This window comes from Buteo buteo, chromosome 23 (genome assembly GCF_964188355.1).
Source record: "Buteo buteo chromosome 23, bButBut1.hap1.1, whole genome shotgun sequence".
In the NCBI taxonomy this organism is placed as follows: domain Eukaryota; kingdom Metazoa; phylum Chordata; class Aves; order Accipitriformes; family Accipitridae; genus Buteo; species Buteo buteo.
In genome coordinates this window covers 18266711-18289413 of record NC_134193.1, presented here as the reverse complement: position 1 = coordinate 18289413, position 22703 = coordinate 18266711, and the positions used below count along the sequence as shown (strand labels likewise).

Sequence of the window (22703 nt, the reverse complement as noted above, 5' to 3'; positions counted from 1 at the left end):
CTGTGAGTCAGTGAGCATTGCCTGGCCAGCTGAGGGGAACTGAGCCTCCCTTTTCCATAGAAGTTTGTGTGCTGTCATTGCACATCATTAATGCTTGCTGGTTTATGCTCATTCACTGTAATGTTGCCAAAAAAGAAAAAGGGCAGTCGGTCTTTCCGCTCCCAAAAGCTGGCTGCTTTGAAGGTGACGTGATGTTAAAGGAAAAGTTTCTTTAGCGCTCAAGAACGATTGTTTGATTCTCGAGCTGCCCTTCCTCCACCGTTTTCCTCTAAAACCTGGCAGCTCTCCTAGCAGTCAGATTCCCTGGAGAGGGACTTGGAGCAGCTTACAAACAGCTCCACCTAAGGTACAAAGGTTAGGGTGGGCAAACTTCCTGATTGACACCGGACCCTCCCTTTTTTTTTTCCTTTCTGGATCCCCTACTGGGTCTTTTTTGGTTTCTGAATAAATTCTCTTTGCTTCAGTCTCTGGGGGTAATGGTAAAGTTGAGATAAGTAAGCTCATGGAGATGGAAGTGGTAGGTCTGAGGCTTCTGTAGCACACCTGTGATGCAGCAGTGATATGCTTATACATTTAAAAGGGATATTTTAATTCTGTTCTGTCACATTCTGTCTTTTCTGTATTCAGGATCGCAGTTCATTCTTTTGAGAACGTACAGCATTGCACAAGTGCTGCATATCAGCATTCTTAGACTTCTAAACATCCCCAGCACTTCTGGAGAAGGAGGGCGTGAAATGTAGCAGAAGGCTGTTTGCTGCGTAATGCAAGAGCTGAGTTATACATTGCAGGTGTGAAAGGGCTGAGGATGTATCTGGGGTTCTCCTCATGTGTTTCTTCAACCCTCCTTGAAAGCTTAGTACTTCCTTTCCATCCTCATAGCTACACACTGGAAGGCTTGAATGTTTTGTCACAAGAAAGACAGAGATGCCCGCCACCACAAAATTAGTAAAAATTATTTTTTAAAGTGCCCCTGTGATAGCTTTCTGTTGCCCACAGCCCACCGCTGAGCTTCACATCCTGCCTCCTGTGTCGGTTCTGCCAGCTCTTCTGTGGAGGAACTCGGCTGTTGGGAGAGGCTGTTTGAGTTCCAGGTGGGAGCAACGTTTCTGCAAAGTCCAAAGGCTTCAGTTTTCTGTCAATCACTATTATTTTAACGTTTGCATTACAGGAAAGCCCAAAAGCTTTAGCCAGGGCAAAGGCCCCGCAGATCAGTGTACTTACAGGTACGTGGTAGATACAGCCCTTGCCTTAAGGGTAGAAGGAAGACAGTTGGGAATTCTAGCAATATTCATATAAAATCTTGAAAGACGTATGCTTTGTGGCATGTTTCGTGATTATCATGGGAAGCTCTCATGTGCCCATCTGTTCGTCCTGAATTGCCTGTTCTCCTGTGTTTCTGACAGCGGAATTGGGTCTAGAGGAGCCAGAGCCATAGCCCCAGCCCCACAGCCTCTTGCTGGTACTGCATCGCAGCACCAAACAGACATCCTCAGCAGAAAGGTCATTTTGAACTATAGCTCATTATTTTTTCCTTTTGCTTCAGAACTCTTAAAGTCCCTGTCAGCTAGGGTTTAGCTGAAGCCTTGCAACTTGTCTTTTGTCTTCCACAAATGATGGAGCTGAGCCCAAGGGAACAAATGCCATTTTAATGGGCATCGTTGTGTAACTCATTACATAAGTCACCTCTGCCTTCAAAGGACTCGTGGCATAAATGGCAGGAGCGGTTGATTAAAAATGTGCACAATAGCTTCATTATGACATGGGGAGAGATGTCTGCTGTTATTTTTAATCTGATAGCTTTTAAATATGTGCATCCAGCAGAGACCCAAATGGCCTTTGAAAAGAGAACCATTTGTGGGATAAGATTTTTAGACTCCACTTCGTTCTTTCTAACAAGCAGCAAGAGTCGGTTCAAGCTGGAAAATGAACTATAACCCTTTTTTAAGGCTTTGTCTGCTCTAAAGCTGCAGGGTTTCGGTGTGTGAACACATACAGAGTGAGAGAAGGTGGAGGGTTTAGGTTTTCAGGTGAAGGAAAGAAAAGGTACTGTATTCTAAAGTTTTTTTTCTTTTATTTAAAAAAAAAAAAAAAGTGTATATTCAATTTGTTTGGTATGGTCCAAGCACTAGACAAGTTGAACAGTTAAACTGCCCATCCCTGCTGCTGGAGCCTGCCTGCCATTGAGCTGTGCCATAGTGACAAAAAAATGACCAGGAGGTCCAGAAGCAGATGGAGGGTGATTTCCCATCTCTGGAGCCTCCCATGGGCTGGTTCGGGGCGGCTGGTGAGGAGGACCTGGCAGCTGGAAAGTCTGCTGTGACTGAGCTCTGTAAAAGGCTGAACTTTCACTTTGACTTTAAAGTAAATAATTTGCTGCTGGGTTAGGTTGGTGGAATTCACCAGTGTGTGCATGTTTCTTCTGGTGTTTGTTTGAACCCGAGTGGAAAGTGACCGTTTGACTATGGCAGCGGTGGATGTTGGGCTTTGACTTGCCGGCTTTCTCCTAAGCAGCCTAGTTTCTTCGCCCACAAGCACATAAGCCGATTTATCTGCCTTCCCTTGTGCCTCTTAATCCGCTGTCGTTTAAAATCTGCAGTTCTTTCCTCACCAGATTTAGCTTTCTGTCAGCAAACTGGCAGGCAGCACCGCTTTGCTGGAACTGGTGGAGCTGCCGGGGGACGAGGCGGCTCTCGGCCGGCCATGGCCTCCCCGGCTCGGGGGGCTCGAGGGGTGCCGAAAAAAACTCCCCGGCCACACCTGGCAGCAGGGCTGCTTGGAGCAGGCGTGTAACGTGAGCTATCTCGTGTTGTGTGTGTGGTCGGACCCCAGACGCGTGCCGGCCGGGGGGAGATGAGCCTGAGAGCTGAGCAGGGCCGTGACTCAACAGCTGGAGCGCGTTCAAGCACAGCGGAGCGGGAGCCTCGTTAATAGGAGGATGGAACTGGCAATGAAACGAGTGACGTATTAAAACTTCCAGTCAGAAATCAAGAAACTCAAATCCATAGTAAAGTAATCTTGAAGGGATGGTTTTTTTCCATTTGTGTGCAGCAGCAGAGCATCCAGACAGATGAAATGTGAGGGGACGGACAGTCAGCGGTTCCTTTGAGACAGAAGCACTTTGATACGACAGTTGTGGGGTTTTTTTCCCCCCCTTCCAGTTGAAATCACTCCATTGAGTTTATCACCCTGTCTTTTCCCATTCATCTTAGAAATATTTGGACACTGCATAGAAGTAAGTACAGGGTACCCTCCTCCTGCACACCGGAAAGGAGAAAAAGAAGTTAAGAAAGCCAGTGCTGAGACTCCAGTTAAACACTGCCGGTTATTCATCTATAAGAGGCAAGGGTAATACGATAGAACAGTTTCCAGCGGGCAGACTACCAAGCTCAGGAGCAACCCCAATGCTGCATTAAAGGGTTTGGTTACTGTAGACAGGAAGGACCAGAGGGACAGAAGTGTTTTGAGCACTGCCATGGCTCTGTTTTCTGCTTCTCTCTGTACATTATGAAATTATTTGATCTGTAAAGGCATGCTGTGCTGTTTGAACTTTTAAACTGGACAGACATAGGACACGTTAGATATTTAAATCAGGATATAGTGTAAAGAAAGTGACTTTCTCAAAGCAGATGCCAGTGCTATGGTAACCAGTCTAGGAATCCTTGCTCAGCTGTGCTTTCTGCAGGAGAGTTTCAGTCTTCATCTGTGCAAGCTTAGGTAACTTATACTTTTGAGCTAGAACACCTTGCTATTTAAGTGTAACTTCTGTTCTATACCACTTCATCCAGATCCATTAAAATGCAAATTCTGTGTATAACGCTTGAATGATATATCTGCTTGAAAACCATAAAGCCCATCATGCCGAATAAAGTGTGTTGGCATTCACTGAATATAATCACAGTAGCTCCACTGCTTGATTCATGAATATGCAGAGAGGGATGAGGGCCTGCAGTTTGATGGAGATGCTGTACTGGAGTCACTGACTCACTCTCTGCTCTGTTTAGACAAGTTGCTTCACCTTTGTGCCTGCTTCCCATCTGCAGAGTAAGGTTAAGACCTAACTGTTTAAGGATGAGAAAGATATGTTTGTAATGTGCTTGGAACAAGAAAAGCGCTATTTTAAGTCCTAAGTGTAATTGAATGTAAGAGAATATTGGTTTGTGACTCATTTGTTTAACTGCAAATGCATCAGAAACTTATGAGCAGATGAGATCTGGAAAATGCTTGTTGTAGATGGAAAGACATGGTAGTAAAAAGCTGCATTAATTTGTGATCTTCAAAGCAGGACTTAGTGGGGCTGTTCAAACAATAATGTTTATTATTTTTGCAAATGTCAGCTGGCTTACTTCATTAGGACTATTTTAAGAAGTTCCTATTCTGCTCCAGCCACTTGCTGCTGTAGGTCTGTGTCCCCTCAAAGCGTGGCGTACAAGTGATTCAGTGTTTGGTGTGAGAGAAGGGTAAACAGAGCGAAAGGCAATGGTTAGGCTGGTAGTGGTGGTGGTGCTGAAGGGCATCTGCTGTCAGCAGAAGAGAAGCTTACTCAGCTGACAAGACATCTCCTTTTGGAGGTTCCTGACCATGCACTCTCATTGGTTCAGCCTTCATGTGCTTGCCACATAAATGTACCTGGGCAGAGATGTCTGGTGGGAAGGAGAAAAGGAAATAGTAAGTCTTCTGAAATCTTTCTCCTTTCCAAATTTCTAGTCCCTACAAGGCAAAATTACCATCATAAGCAACCAAGGATTTTGTAGCTATTGAACATTTTCTTACTCAAACTAGCAGTTTGGATCTCACTGCAGCCCGTGGAGGAGCCAGACACAATTTATTGCTGCTACCATTATTTCCCTGTAGATTAATTATTGTAATTATTTGCCAGTTCTTGAAAAATAAATTCAGAGCCATGACTTCTCTTGGCAAGTGTGCATACACATGCATGTATAGAAATTCTCATATGGTGTATGAAAGAAATACAAATTACTGGGGGGGGGCGGAGTGCAAGAGCATTATCACAGCAGCCAGGAACTGTTTTCAGTGGTGACCTTCAGCACCCTGTGGAGCCAGAGAGGTTTTAAAGGTTTGGAGATCCCCTTGTGGATGTAAAGCAATGACGTAAATTGTTCCTAAGTTAGGGTGCCAGCTGCTGTGAGTGATTCTTCAGAGGCCAACTGATATGTCTGGATTTATCTGCAGTGACCATGGTTTTTAGTGCCTCCATCCTCAGTGCTTTAAACAGGACTTTATGATAGAAAGAAAACTTTGAAAAACATTTACTCCCGTAAATGGAGAACAGGTCTGCAGGCAGACTAGATTAGAATTGGTGCTGATGCAGCTTCCATTAATAGGATGCCTGCAAATTTTTGATCTAGAGGACATAACTAACTAGAGGTTTGGCTCTGGTGAAGGTGTTAATAGCTGGGTCTTAACACACTACCAGGAAACCAAGTTTAAAGGGAGACAGCCCTTATGGGGAGGCAAGCACAGGTTTCTTCCCTTGAGTTGTGGTTAGGTAATTTCTCGGTATGAGCTGTGTTTGCGCTGCAGTGTGGTATTTAGCTTCTGGGTGCTAGATTTGACTCAGCAGCCTTTTCTGTTTGCAGTCTGCATGCTAACAAGGTGGTGCAGTGCTGCATGCATGGGACTGTGCCATTTTGACTCATTATAGCCAGTGCAGCCAATTCCCAAATAATCTAAAAGAAAAATGAAACATACAGCAAAACTGCTTACTTTTCTTGATATTGTAGTTAGGGACAAGTTTGGTATCTTCTGCTGATTTACCTGGGTCACTAGAGAGCAATTCAGACCTTCATTTATTAAAGTGCTCTTTGCTCAAAATACATTCTAAATTGCTCTCTACAAGGCAGCTTAATTTTATTTAGCTTCATGGCTAAACAGATAAAAATGTATTTCAGTGGTAAATCTGCATATGGCATGATTGCAAACCTTTGAGACTTCTGCTTTTCGATATTCAAAAGACCATGAAAATACAATTTTTAAAAGGGTTGAGCAGTTCTGTAATTAAGCTCCTTCAAGGTTGCCCTGGTATTGAAGTGGTTCCTCTGTTCTCTGGTTTGTCTGGTACATTTGAAGTGAAATCCATAGCGAATGACAAGGGCTGGCATTTTTGTTCAGGTTATCCATGGAGCCACATTCAAAGGTGATGCTACCAAGTGGATAGAGATCAGCAGCCTGGTAAGGGCATTGTGTTGGACCGTGTTCTCCTTTCCTGAAGCAGCCACCAGTCCTGGGTACGAGGCAGAACCCTGCCTGCACACCCACAGTGGCTACTGACCTGCAGCCAAGACACGGGCAGGAGCCCTGCTCTGCCAGAGGTCTGCGAACAAGTCACTTCATCCCCTTGACTCAGTTGCTCATCTGCAAAAGAGGGACGATGATTACCTCCTTTGTAAAGTACTTTGGGAGCTGCTGGAGATAAGTGCTTTTAAGAGAGGTGGTTTTCCTTTTCTCTCCAAGGCACAGAGCAGTAGCAATCCCGCTGTTCCTGCCTTTGCACTGCAGTGTTGCTGCCTCCGAGGGGAAGCAGGAAATGATGGTGATATTGCGGTTGGAAACATAATGGAGAGCCACAATTTTTTTTTGTTCCACTCAATAAATTTACATGGTTGCAATGTTCTTCATAGGCGGTCTTCCAGATAATGCTGTAACACAAAATCCCTGGTTTCAACAAGTTTGCCCTAATCCAGTAACGCATTTCTGTGTCTTTCTAGATTCTGAGCGTTCCCATCTCTCCTCGTTCACTATGAAGTTGAAGGGCAAGTTTCATTCACCAAAAATAAAGAGAACACCTTCAAAGAAAGGAAAGCAAGCTGATCTGACAGTGAAAACACCAGAGAAGTCAGCAAACAAAGTAAGTAGACGAAGGACATGTTCTGTTAGTCTTGCTGGTTTCTTGCTTGCTGGTACTCAGTTTATGAAAATCCAGTGTGTGACTTTGTCCTCTGCTGAATTCTGCAAATTTTTCAGGGATCCTCAGGGTTACTTTATGGTTAGTTATAAACTGCGCTGTGTAGTATAAAATAAGAGCAACCAAGGCATGTACTTCTCTTTGGAGAGCCTGATGAGACCTCCTTCCATAAGCATTTAAATATCTCATTATGGAATGTAGTGTATGGCCTGACACATCCTCCCCACATGCACACCCTATGGTTATGCTTACAGCTTCCAAATAACTGCCTGGTTTTGGGGTGTGATCCTTTTAAAAACCCCAAAACCCAGGCGAGCAAATCGTTGAAGTTGATCCAAAGATGTGCTCAGTCTCTGACAACATCAGCAGGGAGAGTCAAACAGATGTGTTCAAGCAGCTGCTGATTCCAGCACACCGTTCCTCAGACCCAACATACTTCAAGTCCTCTAAGAGCTGAGGTCACCACTCTTTCCCAGCACTAACCTATCAAAGTGTTATCTCCTCTGCTGACATGATTATGTAGACTGGGGACTATCTCTGTAACAGTATTGTTGCAGTCAGTTTTCAAGTATAAATCTAAGCCAAAAGTTAAGAACAGCTGAGGTTATTTGTGATAATTCAAAATCTTTCCCAGTTGTTGTTGAAAGTCTCATCCAATGTGCAGTGCCAGACATGCAAACTTTTTTAGATTATCTCTGCTGAGGATTGTTGTGGTGTTATTGAGAGCAGTCAGCAAGATACAGTTATCTTATGCTGTGTGATGTGCTTAACACCCAGAGAAGTCACTGCAGGGCTTCCTAGCCCTATTCTGCACCATCAGGTGAAAGATGATGAGGCTTTTATTTCCCAGGCTGTAGGGTTTTTTTTCCCCCAGGAGGCTATGGATATGCTTTCTAGAGAGGCAAGCACCTTGCATTGCTGACTGCTATTAAAAAATAAAAAAAAAATCTAAGAGTACTCCTTGAAGGCTTTTAATTCCAATGACGTTTCAAGATGGTATATTGAGATAATTTAGAGGCCTTCCTTCAAGTTGATATGTGACCACAAATTAAATAAATAAGAAAATGAAGAGTCCTTTTCAAAATGCTGTTCTATAGCAAATATATATTAGCATGTTAATAATAGGTGAAGTTTTTGCTTTTCTTTCTTTCCTCTAAAAAACAATGCAAGAGGATTTACTGATAAGGCATGCTGAACATATAAAACCTTTTTTTGTGTACAGATTGGAATTTTTTTATTGGAAAACAAAACACTTGCAATAATTTTTATTACCGTTCATGATTGTTTAAGCTGTATACATTTTTATACTGTGAAATATTGTTGATTTCTGGCTCATTCCCTATCTATTTTAGTAGCTACTGTCCAACTAATCAATTAGTTGGATGTAGTCAGCTCATTAGCTTTGTGTGGAGGGAGTGGGGAAGAGGATATGCCTGGATTGTCACCAGCTTCTCACTGGAATATAGACATCAGTTGACAAACAGGAGATTTTCTGTCAGAAGACACACTTGATAAACCAAGTATCATCCTTTCCTCCCTCTTAAGTACTTAAGATGCTATTTTTATACTCTTGAAGTAGATAATCACTGCAGAGCAGAAATAGCAATACCAAAATTTAATGTAAAATCACTACGTATAACCTGAAGGTTATGCTCAACCCATGCAGACATCTTCTTCTCCTCTTCCCCTTTATACCTAGACGTGGGCAGTGTAGGGGGAGTTTTTTTTCAGAGCCTCCTTTTGCCCCCTGGACCCTGTCTTTGATTCTTATTGCAGGAACAGTAGTGTCCTTCAACACTATATGCAAAGTTATAATAGGTTTTTAGCTGCCAAAATACAAAGAAAAAAGGGACTGTTCCAGCTTTTGTTACCAGATTTATTCTGTACAACTCGCTGTAACCCTTTCTGGGTCAACTGTAACTCATACATGATGCATTTGTAATGATTATTTAGGGGAAAATTCAAAAATCACGCAAAAATATATAGATAAGGCAGGCAGGCAGGGGAGTGGAGAGGAGATGCTGTTTTGCCTGAATGTTAGGTTTATCTCATTTAATGCCCAAAAGGGAAATGGGTGAATCAAGTGGTCCTACTGCTTTAGCAGCCCCACAGTTACCACTCTGCTCTCTCACTGGGGTAAGGCAACCCCTGTGGCGAGTTCACCTCAACTGAGAAATTAAACGAGCGATTAATTCAGGTCCTCTCTGCCAACCCAGAGGTGTACCACTGCATGTTTACTTTGGCTTTAGGGACACACTAAAATGTTTGGTGGAAAAACTTAATATCGTTAGTATTGTGAGATGCAGACACTGGAATATATTAATATCCATCCATCCCACCAGGTTATTATTCCTTTCTCTAGATTTATTGCTGTTGTTCTCGGGCCTCAGTGAGTAAAGCAGCGAACGTGAGAAACTTCGGCCTTGTACCAACAACTGACATTTGTATATCTGAGCTCTGTAGGAGAACCTGCAATCCTGTGTAGGATGTATAGGCTTTCTTTGTGTGTGTTTGTGTTAACATGTATACACACATACGATACTTTTGGACCTCAGAAGGGGATTCATAAAAAGTGCTCTTAGGGAATGTCACCCAAAGAGCTAGCAGGGAAGTTGCAAATAAAGGGCTGTGTCCCAAATAGTGTCCGGTGGCTGGATTTGCATGCCTTGATGTGCTCTACAGAAGGATTTGTGTTTCCACTTGTCATTCTCAGCCCTGAACTCTGAGGCAAGCCCATCCCTCCTATGTGCCAGAGTGTTTAAGCTATTAAGTCACAAGCCTTTCTACAGGAAACAGTTGTTGAATGAAATACATAAACAGCCATTGGAGCAGGAACTGCAATCTACATTTTTTCACTTCTGTTTGAGAGCTTTGACCACTGGGCCATAGTCATACTCGCTCGGGGAATATACAGGCTCTCTCATCCCTGAAATGTGTGATCGTTTCATATGAAGTGCAAAACCTTCATGGGAGGGACTGAGCCTCTCCATATCCTGGAATAAACTGTGTGGTGGTGAGGGCACATGCCTGAAAAATGGGAAATGTCATTTTTTACAGCAACGTGTTGCCAGGGTGGTCCCCAGCAAGGGAGTTCAGAGTGGCTGTTAGCTGCAGAGCAGAACTTGAGGTGCCTGGCAAGCAATATTGTCAAAAGTGGAAGCAGCAGCAGAGTTTGGGCACTTCCCAGATGAGATGGAAAATGACAGGGTGGTTTGGAGATCTTGGATCGGGACTTAGACTTCTAAAGTTGGAGCTAGATGAAACTTGGGACTTTAATCCTTTTATGCAACTGGCCCCAAATTACTAACCAGTGCTGCCTATAAATTGTTCTTCCTAAAACCTTTTGGGCTGCTGGCCTGATTTTGCAGAAAAGCAGCAGTTTAACGGCTGACAAGAGTATGGGGAGCGCACAATGCCCATAGGTCATTAATTCTTGAAGCTGAATTTACTGAGGAGATAATGGATGAAACCTGACTCTAAGCTCTCTGCTTCTTTTCTAGCAGTGTTCAGTAGTTAATTTAAATCTCACTTAGGAACTACTTGTTGCATTAAAAGTCCTCCAGGCATACTCTGGTAAACTTTTTAAAAATATCCCTGTCCAGGATACCATTAAGATATCATGTATCACTTCTGAATTTCCTCTTCTGGTGTTGGTGGTGGCACGGAAGTTGGTGACCACAACTCAGCTTTATTCCAATGAATTGTTCCCTTCTGCAACATTCATTCACCGATGCCAAAACTTAGCTTTCACAGTCTGTCCGCATGGAAGGCGTGTGAGTTCCTTTGTTCCAGCCGCATCACAAAATGACTTAGGTTGGAGACTGATCAGAAGGCAGTTTTTTATTTGTGAACGGAGAGACAAGACTGTAGCCCAGTTTCATACAAGTAAGCATATTGGAGTCAGAAGAATTACTCAGAAAAATAAGAGTGAACACCACACATGTCGTTGAAACTGTCATGCATGGGTACAAAAATGGAGGCATCTTGTTTGGATTGTTCTGGAGTTTGGAAGTTTTTCTGATTGTCAGTTGTTTTTCCTTTTGGCTGACCCACTGCATTTACTGATTGAAAAGACCTTTTCGTGGTGAGATGTGCTTAAGGTAAAAGGATTTTGATCGCATCAGAGGAGCAACTCTATTTAAAACCAGCAGTTGTTGCTTCCTTTCTTGCATTATCATTGCTACCTGCACTTGGTGTTTTGGTGGTTTTTTTTTTCTTTTACCCTCCCAGTTTGATGTGTGGGTTTCAAAGCAGTGCCCTTCACGTCATCAGTAGTGTTAGTCTTGGCCTAAAACTGATCAAGATTAGCCTTCAGTTTGAAATGCACGTAATTCAGAAAGTTAAAGTGTGGGTGCAATTTTGCACTGACTACTCTTTTGAAAGAGTAGTAATTCAATTTAAAAGTGTTTGTGGTAGAAGGGGTTTTCTCCAGTCCTTGTGAAATGTACCTCATTCAGTGTCACTGTACTTCAGGTAAGTTAAAGTAACCTTGCCCTTAAAAACCCTGAGATTTTGACATTTGACATCTCTCTTCTTTTTTCCTCCTCTTTAGAATGTATCGTGGCTAGAGGAGAAGGAGAAGGAGGTCGTCAGTGCATTACGATACTTTAAGACTATTGTGGACAAAATGGCAATTGATAAGAAAGTATTAGAGATGCTGCCAGGCTCAGCAAGTAAGGTACTGGAAGCCATCCTACCCTTGGTGCAAACTGATCCACGCATCCAGCAAAGGTAAGTTCCCTTCTTGGGTTTTGGGATTATGACAGACCAGCAGGCTCCCAGCTTCTCCCCTTCTCATGTCTGAAGAATGACATCGTGCAGGAGACAGGAAATGCTGCAGTGGCTAATAAAGTGACTGCTATTTTTACTAATTATGTGATAGTTTTCGAACATAATTTAAAAGCAGATTCCCTGCTGCGAAGAAACCCATGCTATGGAAAGATAAAGCAAATCAGAATTGTTTCAGAGAGGAGGAAGGGCTGATTCTTAGCGTAAACTCTGAAATTCATCATTTAGTAGTGGGAGATTCTTCTCAGATGCTATACTGTTTCTGCAGTCCATGGTGGTATCCTAAGAGCTAACAAATGCAATAGCTTTTACCTGAAAAAGAGTTTATCTTCGGAGTAATCCCTTTTTGTGTTCAGTTTATCCACCCTGATATTAGAGAAGTCTGAGCCTGCACTCTTAACTGCTTTTTTTTGATTTTACTGGATCAGATACAGAAGAGAAGTAAACAGATGTACTTCAGTAGATTAACCAGTCCAAGTTCATTCCTGTGCGCTCTCAACAGATTATTTGTTTTATGTTTTAACAGATTGTGTGTATTATGTTTTAACCAGTTAGACAGCGGGTTTGAAGCCAGAAAAGAAGTAGAAATTGCCAAAGCAAAGCTCAGCATGGATTGTAAGAATTTGTGGAGGTCTCAAGCCATACAGATATAGCTGCTGTTCATCCTTTAGATGCTGGAGTAATTGATTTACACAAAACAAGCAAGCGTCGTTGAATAATATGGAAAGAGCAAAATCAGCGCAGAGAAAAGCACAAGATTAGGCAGAGAAATGCAGGTGTTTGGTTCCTGAAATCCTGCCAGTGTCTGTGCTGTTCCTATGTGTTTTCCCATTAAGTATCTCCAAAATTTTTGTTTCAAGATGCTTGTTTCAATTCTGGTGCAAGAAAGGTTTATAGTATGGTCAAGACAGCAGTAGGGTGCCAAATATTTTGCAGAGATGCTTAGCTGTGTTTGGCCCTAATGTATAGGCCAGGGTTGTATCTGACAATACAAAATGAAGGAGCAATGGGTGAGTATCAGAGCTGTGGCTGTGACAGGAGAGATCCAATTTAGGTTATATCTGTAGAACTACAAAGAGCAATAGCTGTTAGAATGGGAACATTCATCAGGCTTCTGGATACAGACACAAAAGTTTCTTCAGTTGCTATCAGGTTTCCCCACAGCCATTAAATTCCTGACAAGCACCTGCTTTCATTTAATGAAAGAAAGAATGACCTTCCCCATTACACCAGGAGAACATGTAAAATGTCAGCAAATATTTTCAGGATAGAACATCTCATCTGTATAGTTACTTGCTTTGATTTTTTTATCCAGTGGGTGTTCGCTGAGTGATCTTTCCTTCCAAGAATATATTTGGGAATAAATAACAACTAAGCGGTCTTCAGCAGCAGCAGTATTTCAGACAGTTCTGTTCTTCAGATTCCTTATACCTTCTCTCTTAGTAGTGAACTAATGCAACTTTGACAGTTGGTTATCCATTGGTTGATATCCGTATTTACCCATAGAAGCAGAACTTCCATAGTAGCCAGTGAAGTGATAAGTCTTAGTGATACATAGTGATAAGTCTCTCTTTCTGGAAATGCTATGTATTACAGCACACATCCCATATGTATGTTCTGCCTTGTTTAGCCTCTACAGGAAAAAATGGGGTCTGGCATTCTCAAAAAGCCATGTCCTTTCGTACCTACCTATGTACTTTATTTAATTTGAGTAGTGGCAGGACACAAAGGGGTGATTTTGATAGTAAATCCCCTTCAAGAAAAGTGAGCAAGACTTGTGTCAGTGTGGAAGAAAGCCCTACAATTATTGTTGGACTTCTTTTTGCTTTAGGGGAAGCATTTGCATCAAGGAAAAAAGTAATTAAATCTAGCACAAAATGGGCTTTCAATTACCGCCTCCTTAGAAGGAAGCAGACTGAAGATTAATGGCAAAGAAATCAAAGCCTTAGAAAGAGATGGGGGAGGGCCCTATTTAGGAAATATCTCCTACCAAGCTAATTTCATTTGAAATTAGAACAAATGGCAAGCAGCATGCTTTAAAACAAAAACAAAACCAAAAAAAAACCCAACAACCAAACAAAAAAGTACTTGCCATTGTTTGTATCCCCCTAGTTGTAACTTGACAGTAGTTCTTTCCCCAGTCCTGCAAACCTCATTTACCTAAATAATCTCATTGAAGCTTGTGGGCTTGATTCTCTCACGCAGATAATGAAATTACTGGAGTTAAGCCAGTGTAAAATGGATACCAAAGAGAAATGGGAAGATTTGGAACACTTGTATCAGTAATGATTGCGAGATTACACCTTCTCTTATCTGTTTATGGGTTTGATGCAGTTTGAAATTGATTTAATTTTACAAGGAATTGTTGAAGCACTGCCATCAGCAGTACTGTTAACACACCTTGTTTAGTAATGAAGTAAGTGTTTTCAGAATGGCCAGGAAAATGCCTGTGAGCACTGTTGTTACAGTTAACTTTTATTTAGAGTTGTCATCCTTCCAAAATTCTTTTTTTTCCCCTTCAGAACAATAGCTTCAATTCTGTTTCTCATTAAAAACAAAACAAAGCAACACCCTTCCTCTTCCAAACCTTAAATTCATTCAGTTCAATTTCTGTAAAGAAGCAGGTTTTAATTACATATTTTCAGGCATTATAAACAGTGAGGAAATGATTTGTAAAGGAATGAGTATAGTCAGCTCGCAATTATCCGAGACATTTTTGGGGAGAGTTAATAAGGAAGAAGGAAATCGTAGCTAATACTGAAATAACATAGCTTAGACTTAAATACAGGACTTAAATATTTACCTTTGAAGTTAAAGCATAGGATGGAGCTGTAAATTAAAATGGAAAGCACATTCTTTTTAGCATGGCTGTGTTAACCTGCAGACCAGGTAGTTCATTCTGTTAACTGAGACTGAACTGTTGATAGTACTGTTGTCCCATTTGGTGCTGGAGAACGGGAGAGCAACTGCAGCAGCAGAGAAGCCCCGGCTTTGTCACCTGTTAAACCCAAATTCTGAATGTCAGAGAGAAAAGGAGAACAATCACATTTTTAACAGTGTGAAATGCACTTTAAATCAAGCACTCTCATAACGTTTGATAGTATAATTTCATTTTGTTCTTTTTTCTCAACTATTTCCTCCCCTGCCATCCAGCTCTGCCATCTCATCCTGCTATAGCCGTGTGTACCAGAGTCTGGCCAATCTAATTCGCTGGTCTGATCAAGTGATGCTGGAAGGTGTGAATTCAGAAGACAAGGAGATGGTGACAACAGTGAAGGGTGTCATAAAAGCTGTTCTGGATGGAGTCAAGGTACATGAGACAAGTATTGTAAATTATATTATATAAAGTATATAATAATGTATTTTAAAAGAGGTCTAGTTGCAAGAGGTGTTTAAGTGCAGGTAAAATATAAAGATCCTATTCTTGCCTTCAGTAAACTAACTCTTAAATCAAAATGATCCTTCTTGGAGTGCTGATTAAAGACTAGCACAAATGGTTTGGCTATCAGTGTGCACTTCTGAAATGCTCACCCTGGCATTTGGATGAATTGGAAGAAGCAGTAAGTCTTTATTGAGCACTGTATTAAATTTTCAGCAAGTCATCCCAGTCCCCCATGCAGATTAGAAGGCAGAGTTTGCATATTTTCTGTCCAGGCAAAATATAATGGAAATGCTTCCTGTCAATGCCCCCAGAGAATCAAAGACTCCAGCTCCATCTTTTAACATAATTTCAAGGGATTTGTCAGTGATACATTACTGCTTTCAGCAGTCATATTAGGGTGTGGAACAGGTGATGAGCTAATCTCAGTTTTCTGGAGATTAATTTTACATAACTAATGGAAACATTTAACAGAAACCTTTGTATCCTTTGTGAGACCTGCTTATAGCATTCCCTCCCTGCCCCACCCAGGGAATGCTGTTGACTTTCCTTCTACCTCCCCATAAGCTTTTTGGTACCCATTATTTCTGTTTCCCAGGCTTGTCTCTGGGCTGACGGCCGTGGAGGTTGTTCATTCGGCTGAACTAGCACTGCAGTTAAAAGTTTGCTTGACCTGGGCTCAGTGCACCCACAGAGAGACCGTCATATCTCCTGGGAATCTTATTTTGAAAACTGTAGAGAAAGTTAAGCCTCTTTCAACAGCAGGGCTGAATCTAAAGTGGAATGTTTAGATCAAGTACAGAAGGAAAGTTGGCGTGGTGCTTTAAGAACTGCAGCAGGTGTTTCACCTGCATTAGTGTATCAGGAACAGGCATCTTTCACTGTACTCAAACTCAGCTTAGTTTTTGTTAACTGGAGCTGAATGCAAAAATGAAGTGGATCTCCCAAGCTTTGGCTATCACGTTTTCAGGAGTCTTGGTGTGCTGTTTGCATGGTCTGAATGTCTCTTTAATGTTACTCAAGCACAGATACTAAAATCTACTATTACTTATTGAGCCTTTTAAACAAATATCTTTGAATCAAAACATTACCTTCACTTAAAGAAGACAGATTTTCCAGGATTATTTTGCACAATATGCCCTTTAACTTCAAGCTCCAGATGTGAAAAGTAAAGCCGGTCTTAAATTCGCACAGCGGGATAGAGAAAAAGGGTTTAGCCTAAAGTCTCAGCTGCTGTTAGCGTTGGAATTCAGCAGCAATTTGCAGTATGTGAAAATCTGCGCTGTGGTATCTGAACTGTAATACCCCAGCAAACAGCAAGGCAGTTCACTCTGTTTTCACTTAATGAATCTGCACAATCCCGTGGAGAGCCATGTTATCACCAGATCCAGGATAGAGTTGTGTAGTCTCATTGCATGAAGCTCGGACACCCACTGTCCTTTCACTTCAAGCGGTATTTAAACCCCCGGTACCTGTTGCCTTCCAGCCCAAGTAGCATGCCTGTGTGGATGGGTGGAAGGTCTCGGATGCCAGCTCTGCCCACGCTGCGAGCCAGCCTCGGCTGGAAGCGATGCAGGCATGTCCATACAGTGCTGAGCCTGAACTATTAAGCCCCGCTGCGCGGCATGGCTATATCAGTCTGTACTTTGCTGTTAGACTAAAAGTTATTTTGGCCTTCCAGTTGGAGCTGGCTTATGTCTGGTCAGCTTGGAGCATGGTTAGAACAGATGTGTGGCTGTCTGGGTAGATGCGAATGTGTCTGCCTATCAACAGGTCAGCATTTGGAAGTGGCGTGCACTCATCTCCTACTGCATAGCGAGGAACAAGGTTTATTTTAGAAGGACCAAGCCAGCTTTCAGATCTGGAAGCAGAACTGAGAAGTTGGACACTTCTCTGCTGTGGAGAGCCTTTTTTGTTTTTCTGGCAGATCACACAAGATCCACTTCCACATTTCAGTGCTTACTTCCCCCTTTATTTTCAGAATTAAGCATAAAGGAGTCACTTGTTCACTTGTGTTGCTTGCTGTTTTGATCTCAGGTTTTAGTGTCTTGCTAGGCATATATAAAAAGAAAAAGAAATAATCCTTGGTTTGATTACGTAACTTCTTAAAAATCCATCTCATTTTGGAATTTCCAGCTTGCTGAAGTAGCATAAGTTTGTAGAGAGGCTTTAATTATCTCTAATTACTGCTGCAGGAATCTCTTTACTTGCTGATAAGGAATAGCATAATGTGCATCTGGCTCGGTTACGTGCTGATTACCTCTGTGTGTATACTAAAGATCTTGGCTTGATTTTCAAACACTAGTTCTCATTTTGGGGTTAGTAGAGAGGAGAAGAAGTCAAGGTTCAGGGGATCTGGTGATATTTGTCAAAGTTTAGAGAAAAAAGTGATCCTCTTGAGTATTGGCAATCATACGATGTCTTGGTGTCTCTGGTCAGGTGTTTTAGGGTTTTTTTCACAGCCACAATAGTTTGAATCATTCTAAAGGTACTTTTGAGCCAAATTTGATTGTTTTTCTCCCCTGTTGTAACCTACACTCCCATATGGTGGACAAGCAGGTGTCCATTACGACTGGCAAAATAGGAAAACCAAGCTCTTCAGCCCTAAGTGTCGGGGGCTTATCAGCACGGCTGTGGCACAGCTGCCACCACCAGTCTGCAGCGCTGGCCTTGGTTTGGTTTAAGGTGTTAAACGTGGTGAAGAAAGGTGAGGAAAAGGAGATGTTACACTTTCCCTTCCATAGCCCTTTCAGGGGGATGTTTAAAGAGTATTTTGGCTTTTGGTTTGAATGCCCATGTATTTTATTTCCCTTATTGTGCTCTTGCACATTGTGAGGAGTCACTGTTCTTGCTGGTGAGTACCTGATAGCCCCACAGGGTCTGACACCGAGTCCGTTAAAGTGCATGAGAGTCTCCAGAAACCTCTTCAGTGGTGGAAGTTTGTCCAGAGGGCAGGAAGGTGGCAATCTGTTGTGTCATCACTCACTCCTGTTGGTGACTCGAAGCATGGAGTCAGCTGCAGCCAGAAGAGTCAAATGGTGTCACTGTGTAGTTTCCAAATCATCCAATTTACAGAAGAGCCTTGTTAGGGGTTTGTAGGTCTTATGGTTGTTTTTCCTAGTGATGTTCTGTAGACTCTATAGGGGAATTTCTAAAGTCTAAAAGGAATAGCAAGTTTTTAATTAAAGATTGTTCATCCTGGAAGAGAAGATGAAACAGAGGAAAGTACATTTTTTAAAAATAGTTTCTGTTGAGTAACTAGGGACACAGCAGAGAACTCTGAGGTCAGTTCAGTGTCTCTGTTACCACCGTAGTTCTTCTGTGATTGAAGGGCCTTAATTATTTTACTTTTCTATATGCTGTGTAACGTACATTACCACAGTAAAGCTGTTGGCCTGTCGCTCCTTGCAGAGTATTTCCTCTCTGGGGGACGTGGCCCTCCTTGGAGGTGGGAGCTGGCCAGGCTGGTCAGCTGTGGTCAGGTTGGTGCTGTGCTTTTTCTCATCAGGGCGCATCTTGGAACATACTGTTCCTCGCCAGTGCTCTTGTCTGTCTGTCCCAGACAGGAACATCTTCATAGCATTAGCCCACATGGACATCTGTTTGTCCTCGCTCTTCTTTCCCCATGTATGGGTTTCTAGGACAGCTTCTGGAAAGCTGAGTGTTTTGTCGTGTTTTTGGTTGACACGGTGTATGTTATTTTTGAGCACAAGCTCACACCAGGAATGTAAGTGGAACATTGAAACCAAAATCAGCTGTGGGGGACACTGGGACTGCCTCTGACATCCTTTGCACATCCAGTGCAGTACTTTATTCCTCTTGTTGTGCGTGTGTTAACCCATGGAAGTTCAGCTTTAAATAGAGCCTTATATAAAAATACGAGAATTAGAATATTTCCCTTCCTCAGAATGATGATGATGACAACATTCCAGTTGCAGTTAATGCATTGAGGAAGCAATGACAGTTGTTTCCAAGCTCAACAGACATGGACATGAAGATGATACTGGAATGATGACACTGTACTTCAGGCTGCTTTAAAAAAAAACTAAAAAATTGATCCCATATAATTTCCTTTGCATAATATGCTGGGAAGCCAATACTGTCAGGAAGCACTGCCAGTTTTCCAGCCCGCCTGTAAGAGGGCATGTGTTTGTATCTGTGAGCAGTAGATCTATTTGTCGGCCTCAGACATCCATAAAATGTTCTCTCCATCTTTCTGGCGTGAATGATTGTTGTTTTGACTGCTGGCAGATTTGTAGCTCAGGATTATCATGCCCTTATCTCTTTATCCAGAGCCTTATCTGCCTATAACAGATACACTACAGTAGTTCCTTGAATGATTAAGACTTCCATTGCTAACATGTTAAAAGATGGCTTCAGGGGAAGCAGGCCTTTTAATAAAGGTGTTCACTATTTAATTTGTTGTTGGGCATCTTACAGAAAACTTGCTTTTTGAAACAAATGTATATTTGTTTATAAAATATAAAGTAATTATTTATTTTTTTTACTGGCTAGGTGAAGTACTCCACTGTGTAAGACTTTTCTGTACTTACATTTATGTATGTAAAGTGAATTTGCCATTATCTAGGCTGTTGTGGGGACTGGAACACATTTGTGACCATAGAGGAAAGAGGAAGCACAGCAAAAAGACACATATGTGGGTTTGTGCTGAATCCCCATAGGGCCAGGGTTTCTGAACTTAACTCAAATATTCCTAAACTACTGCTGGGTGCACACTGCTCCTTAGAAGCAGTGCTGCATCATTTGTACAACTCTGTGTCAGACTTACACCCAGCTCAGCTCTCTCTGTGTCTGTGCCATCACTAATCCATAAACTGGGTAACCAAGAGTTTACTGCAGTAGCATCCTTTCGTGTCCTAGGATGTTTGAGTGCAGCATTCAGCAAATAACCAAGAGTTTACTGCAGTAGCATCCTTTTGTGTCCTAGGATGTTTGAGTGCAGCATTCAGCAAATAATGATTATTGTCTTTTTCTTCTCTCCTCTCCATCCATCAGGAGCTGGTCAGACTCACAATTGAGAAGCAGGAGCATCCCTCTCCTACAAGCCCAGTTAAACCCAGTTTACCAGCATGTAAATCTGACAGGTGGGTCACTGACAAGGATTTCTTCTGTGTGCAGCACTAATATATAAGGGGTAATTTCTGGCTACTGATAGTTGAATTAAAGCATTCAGTTATTCTTCACAGAGAGTAGCATAGTGTTCTTCATGTAGCCTCATCCATTACAGCAGGACCACTTAAAGAGACTATGCAATGATAGGGAAGATGCCAAAATCTGGCAATGAAACATCACCTAGCCATGACACGTGCACATTGTATTCTGCATATATGTGGAATTCCACCTGCAGATGCAAATTCTGCCTTCTGCTGTAGGCGTGCCTCATATTGCATATGATTTAAAATACATATTAATCTGTCAGCATGCTGCATTCCAACTGTGGTTTATGTTCTACAATCTGTATTTTGTTTGTTGCAGCCCATCAGAACTTCCCCTTACAGACCGAGAAATGGAGATCCTCAACAAAACAACTAATATGACTCAATCCAATGAGCTACTGACTGATTCCATGGATGAAGAAGTTGCACCTCCTAAACCCCCTCTGCCTAGCATTCGTGTGGCAGAAAACAGGTAATACTGGCCAACCAGCTCACTGAAGAATACCAGTGGCTCTTACCAGCTTCTTGGTTTTTTACCCAGTCTTGCAAAACGTGCACAAGAGAGCTCATGAGGAGGGTTAGTGATGCCTCTGAATTTCCAGTCCTCCAGAGTAATTCTTCCCTGCTCCTGGACTCTGTTTATGACTTTGTGTTCTTTCTGTCTTGTTTTGAGCAATACCCTTCATTATTTGTGTTTTCCTTTCCTTCTTTTTATGTGAGGATAGTGCCATGCCCTGAGATCCGTGCATGAGAGGCATCGCATAAATGTGTAAGAACCCTGTTTAAAACTACGTGAATACCAGAAACAGTGTCTTGTGCTGTTGTATCCAATGGGAAGTGTTCTGCTAACCTCACCTGACAGTTGTCAACCTGTGCTGCAACATGCAGGTTGTTCTGCATTGCTTATCAGCTTAAAGGGTGAAAGGAGCCAATAGTGCATGAAAAAAATCTTTTACTTGGTTGTTCTTACCCTGCTCTGCGAGTAACCACATGAAAGTTTCTATGTTCTATTTTGAGAAGGAAGAGAAAACCCCCAATTTGCAGGTTTTTGGTCTGTGTGTATGATGTTTTTCTTCTCTAGTACTGGTGCTAATGGATGGTGTGAAAAATACATATCGTGCTAATTTAGCAATGCAGCATCAAGGGCTGTGGCTGGCAAAAAGAATCACATTTCTATGTATTTTATGAATTCTCATGGGTTATATAAAAATTTCCTGGTATGTTCCAGGAACAGAATATGTGTGCTCTTGGGAACCTTGCAGGCTTGATGGTTACCAGAATTATGTGTCATTAGAAGCAAAAACTAAAAGTACAGTGGTTAAAATCTCACTAGTTACTGCTAATGTGTGTATCTGAAACCGATTCATGCCAAAACATGGGCCCTCACAGTGTACATGGTGAGAGCAACACTGACCATCTTGTTCCCTGAAGTTTACCGGGAGAGTAAAAGGGCAGAATAGGAATTTTCCTGTCCTGTAAATTTTTGAAACTTTGAACATTTTTCAAACCTGGAAGGTTTGAGGAGGGACTTCTGTGAATGGAAACAATATTTGGGTCAACCAAAACATTTAATTTGGTTTTTCACCACTTTTATTAAGAAATAATTACCGTGCTAATTAGCTGCATTAAAAATTATCTTTAAAACAGCAATTGTTTTTGTTTGAGGAATACCAACTCTTTTCCAACCTTAAGAAATAAAACACTGAACAGGACCATATCTGTGACAGTGTTCTTCAATTGATATTTGTTAGTGGATACACTTGGCTGAATAGCTCCTGGCCAGCTTTGGACAAGAACCTGTGAGCTTTGAGCCTGGCAAGTCAAAGGCTTTCTGGAAAACAAGCTCATGAAGCCTCTAAAAGTGTTTTTGCTGGAAGAGTAATGGAACCATCAATGCCTGTTGTGTCTTGCAGCCCTCCACCAGCATTGCCCCCTAAAAAACGGCAGTCAGCACCTTCCCCAACCAGAGTGGCAGTTGTGGCCCCCATGAGTCGAGCCACCAGTGGGTCCAGTTTACCTGTTGGAATCAACAGACAGGTAATGGCGTAACCCCTTTGTGAAAGCCAAGGGAAACATGCTGTGAACTGTGGCAAAAGCTCGGGAGAAATGCCGTGACCTGCAGCCACGCAGTTCCCTGCATGCCTCTGCTCGTCCCAAGCAGCCCTGTACGGGAGAGCTCTGCAGCAGGAGTTTTAGTGGCAGGAACATCAGTATAATAAACCATGTGAACAGCTTAATGTTTTTTTACGGTGTTGTTGGATTTAATTAACAAATTGCTACAAACTTTGTTGCCTTGAGCTGTAGCAGAGTGTGAAGATTCGAGCAGTTGAGTGTTGCCATGTCAAATAGATCAGTGTACAGAGCAGCTGGCTGAGCTTACCAAGATCTCAGCAAGGTTTACTTACAGGTCAAGGGAGCATGTGGCATATTGAGATCA

The 22703-nt window shown here is 42.1% G+C and overlaps 1 protein-coding gene across 6 annotated transcripts in view; it reads left to right on the top strand.

Moving 5' to 3' along the window:
* The window catches only part of RAPGEF1 (Rap guanine nucleotide exchange factor 1), an 88474-nt gene that overhangs the window by 27881 nt on the left and 37890 nt on the right, over window positions 1-22703 (top strand). For all 6 annotated transcript variants that reach the window (XM_075056022.1, XM_075056021.1, XM_075056020.1 and 3 more), the window contains 6 exons: window positions 6726-6865; window positions 11475-11653; window positions 14864-15020; window positions 20106-20194; window positions 20586-20738; window positions 22180-22303. In XM_075056022.1, the coding sequence (XP_074912123.1) occupies window positions 6726-6865; window positions 11475-11653; window positions 14864-15020; window positions 20106-20194; window positions 20586-20738; window positions 22180-22303 (842 nt within the window). The remainder of the gene's footprint in view (window positions 1-6725; window positions 6866-11474; window positions 11654-14863; window positions 15021-20105; window positions 20195-20585; window positions 20739-22179; window positions 22304-22703) is intronic.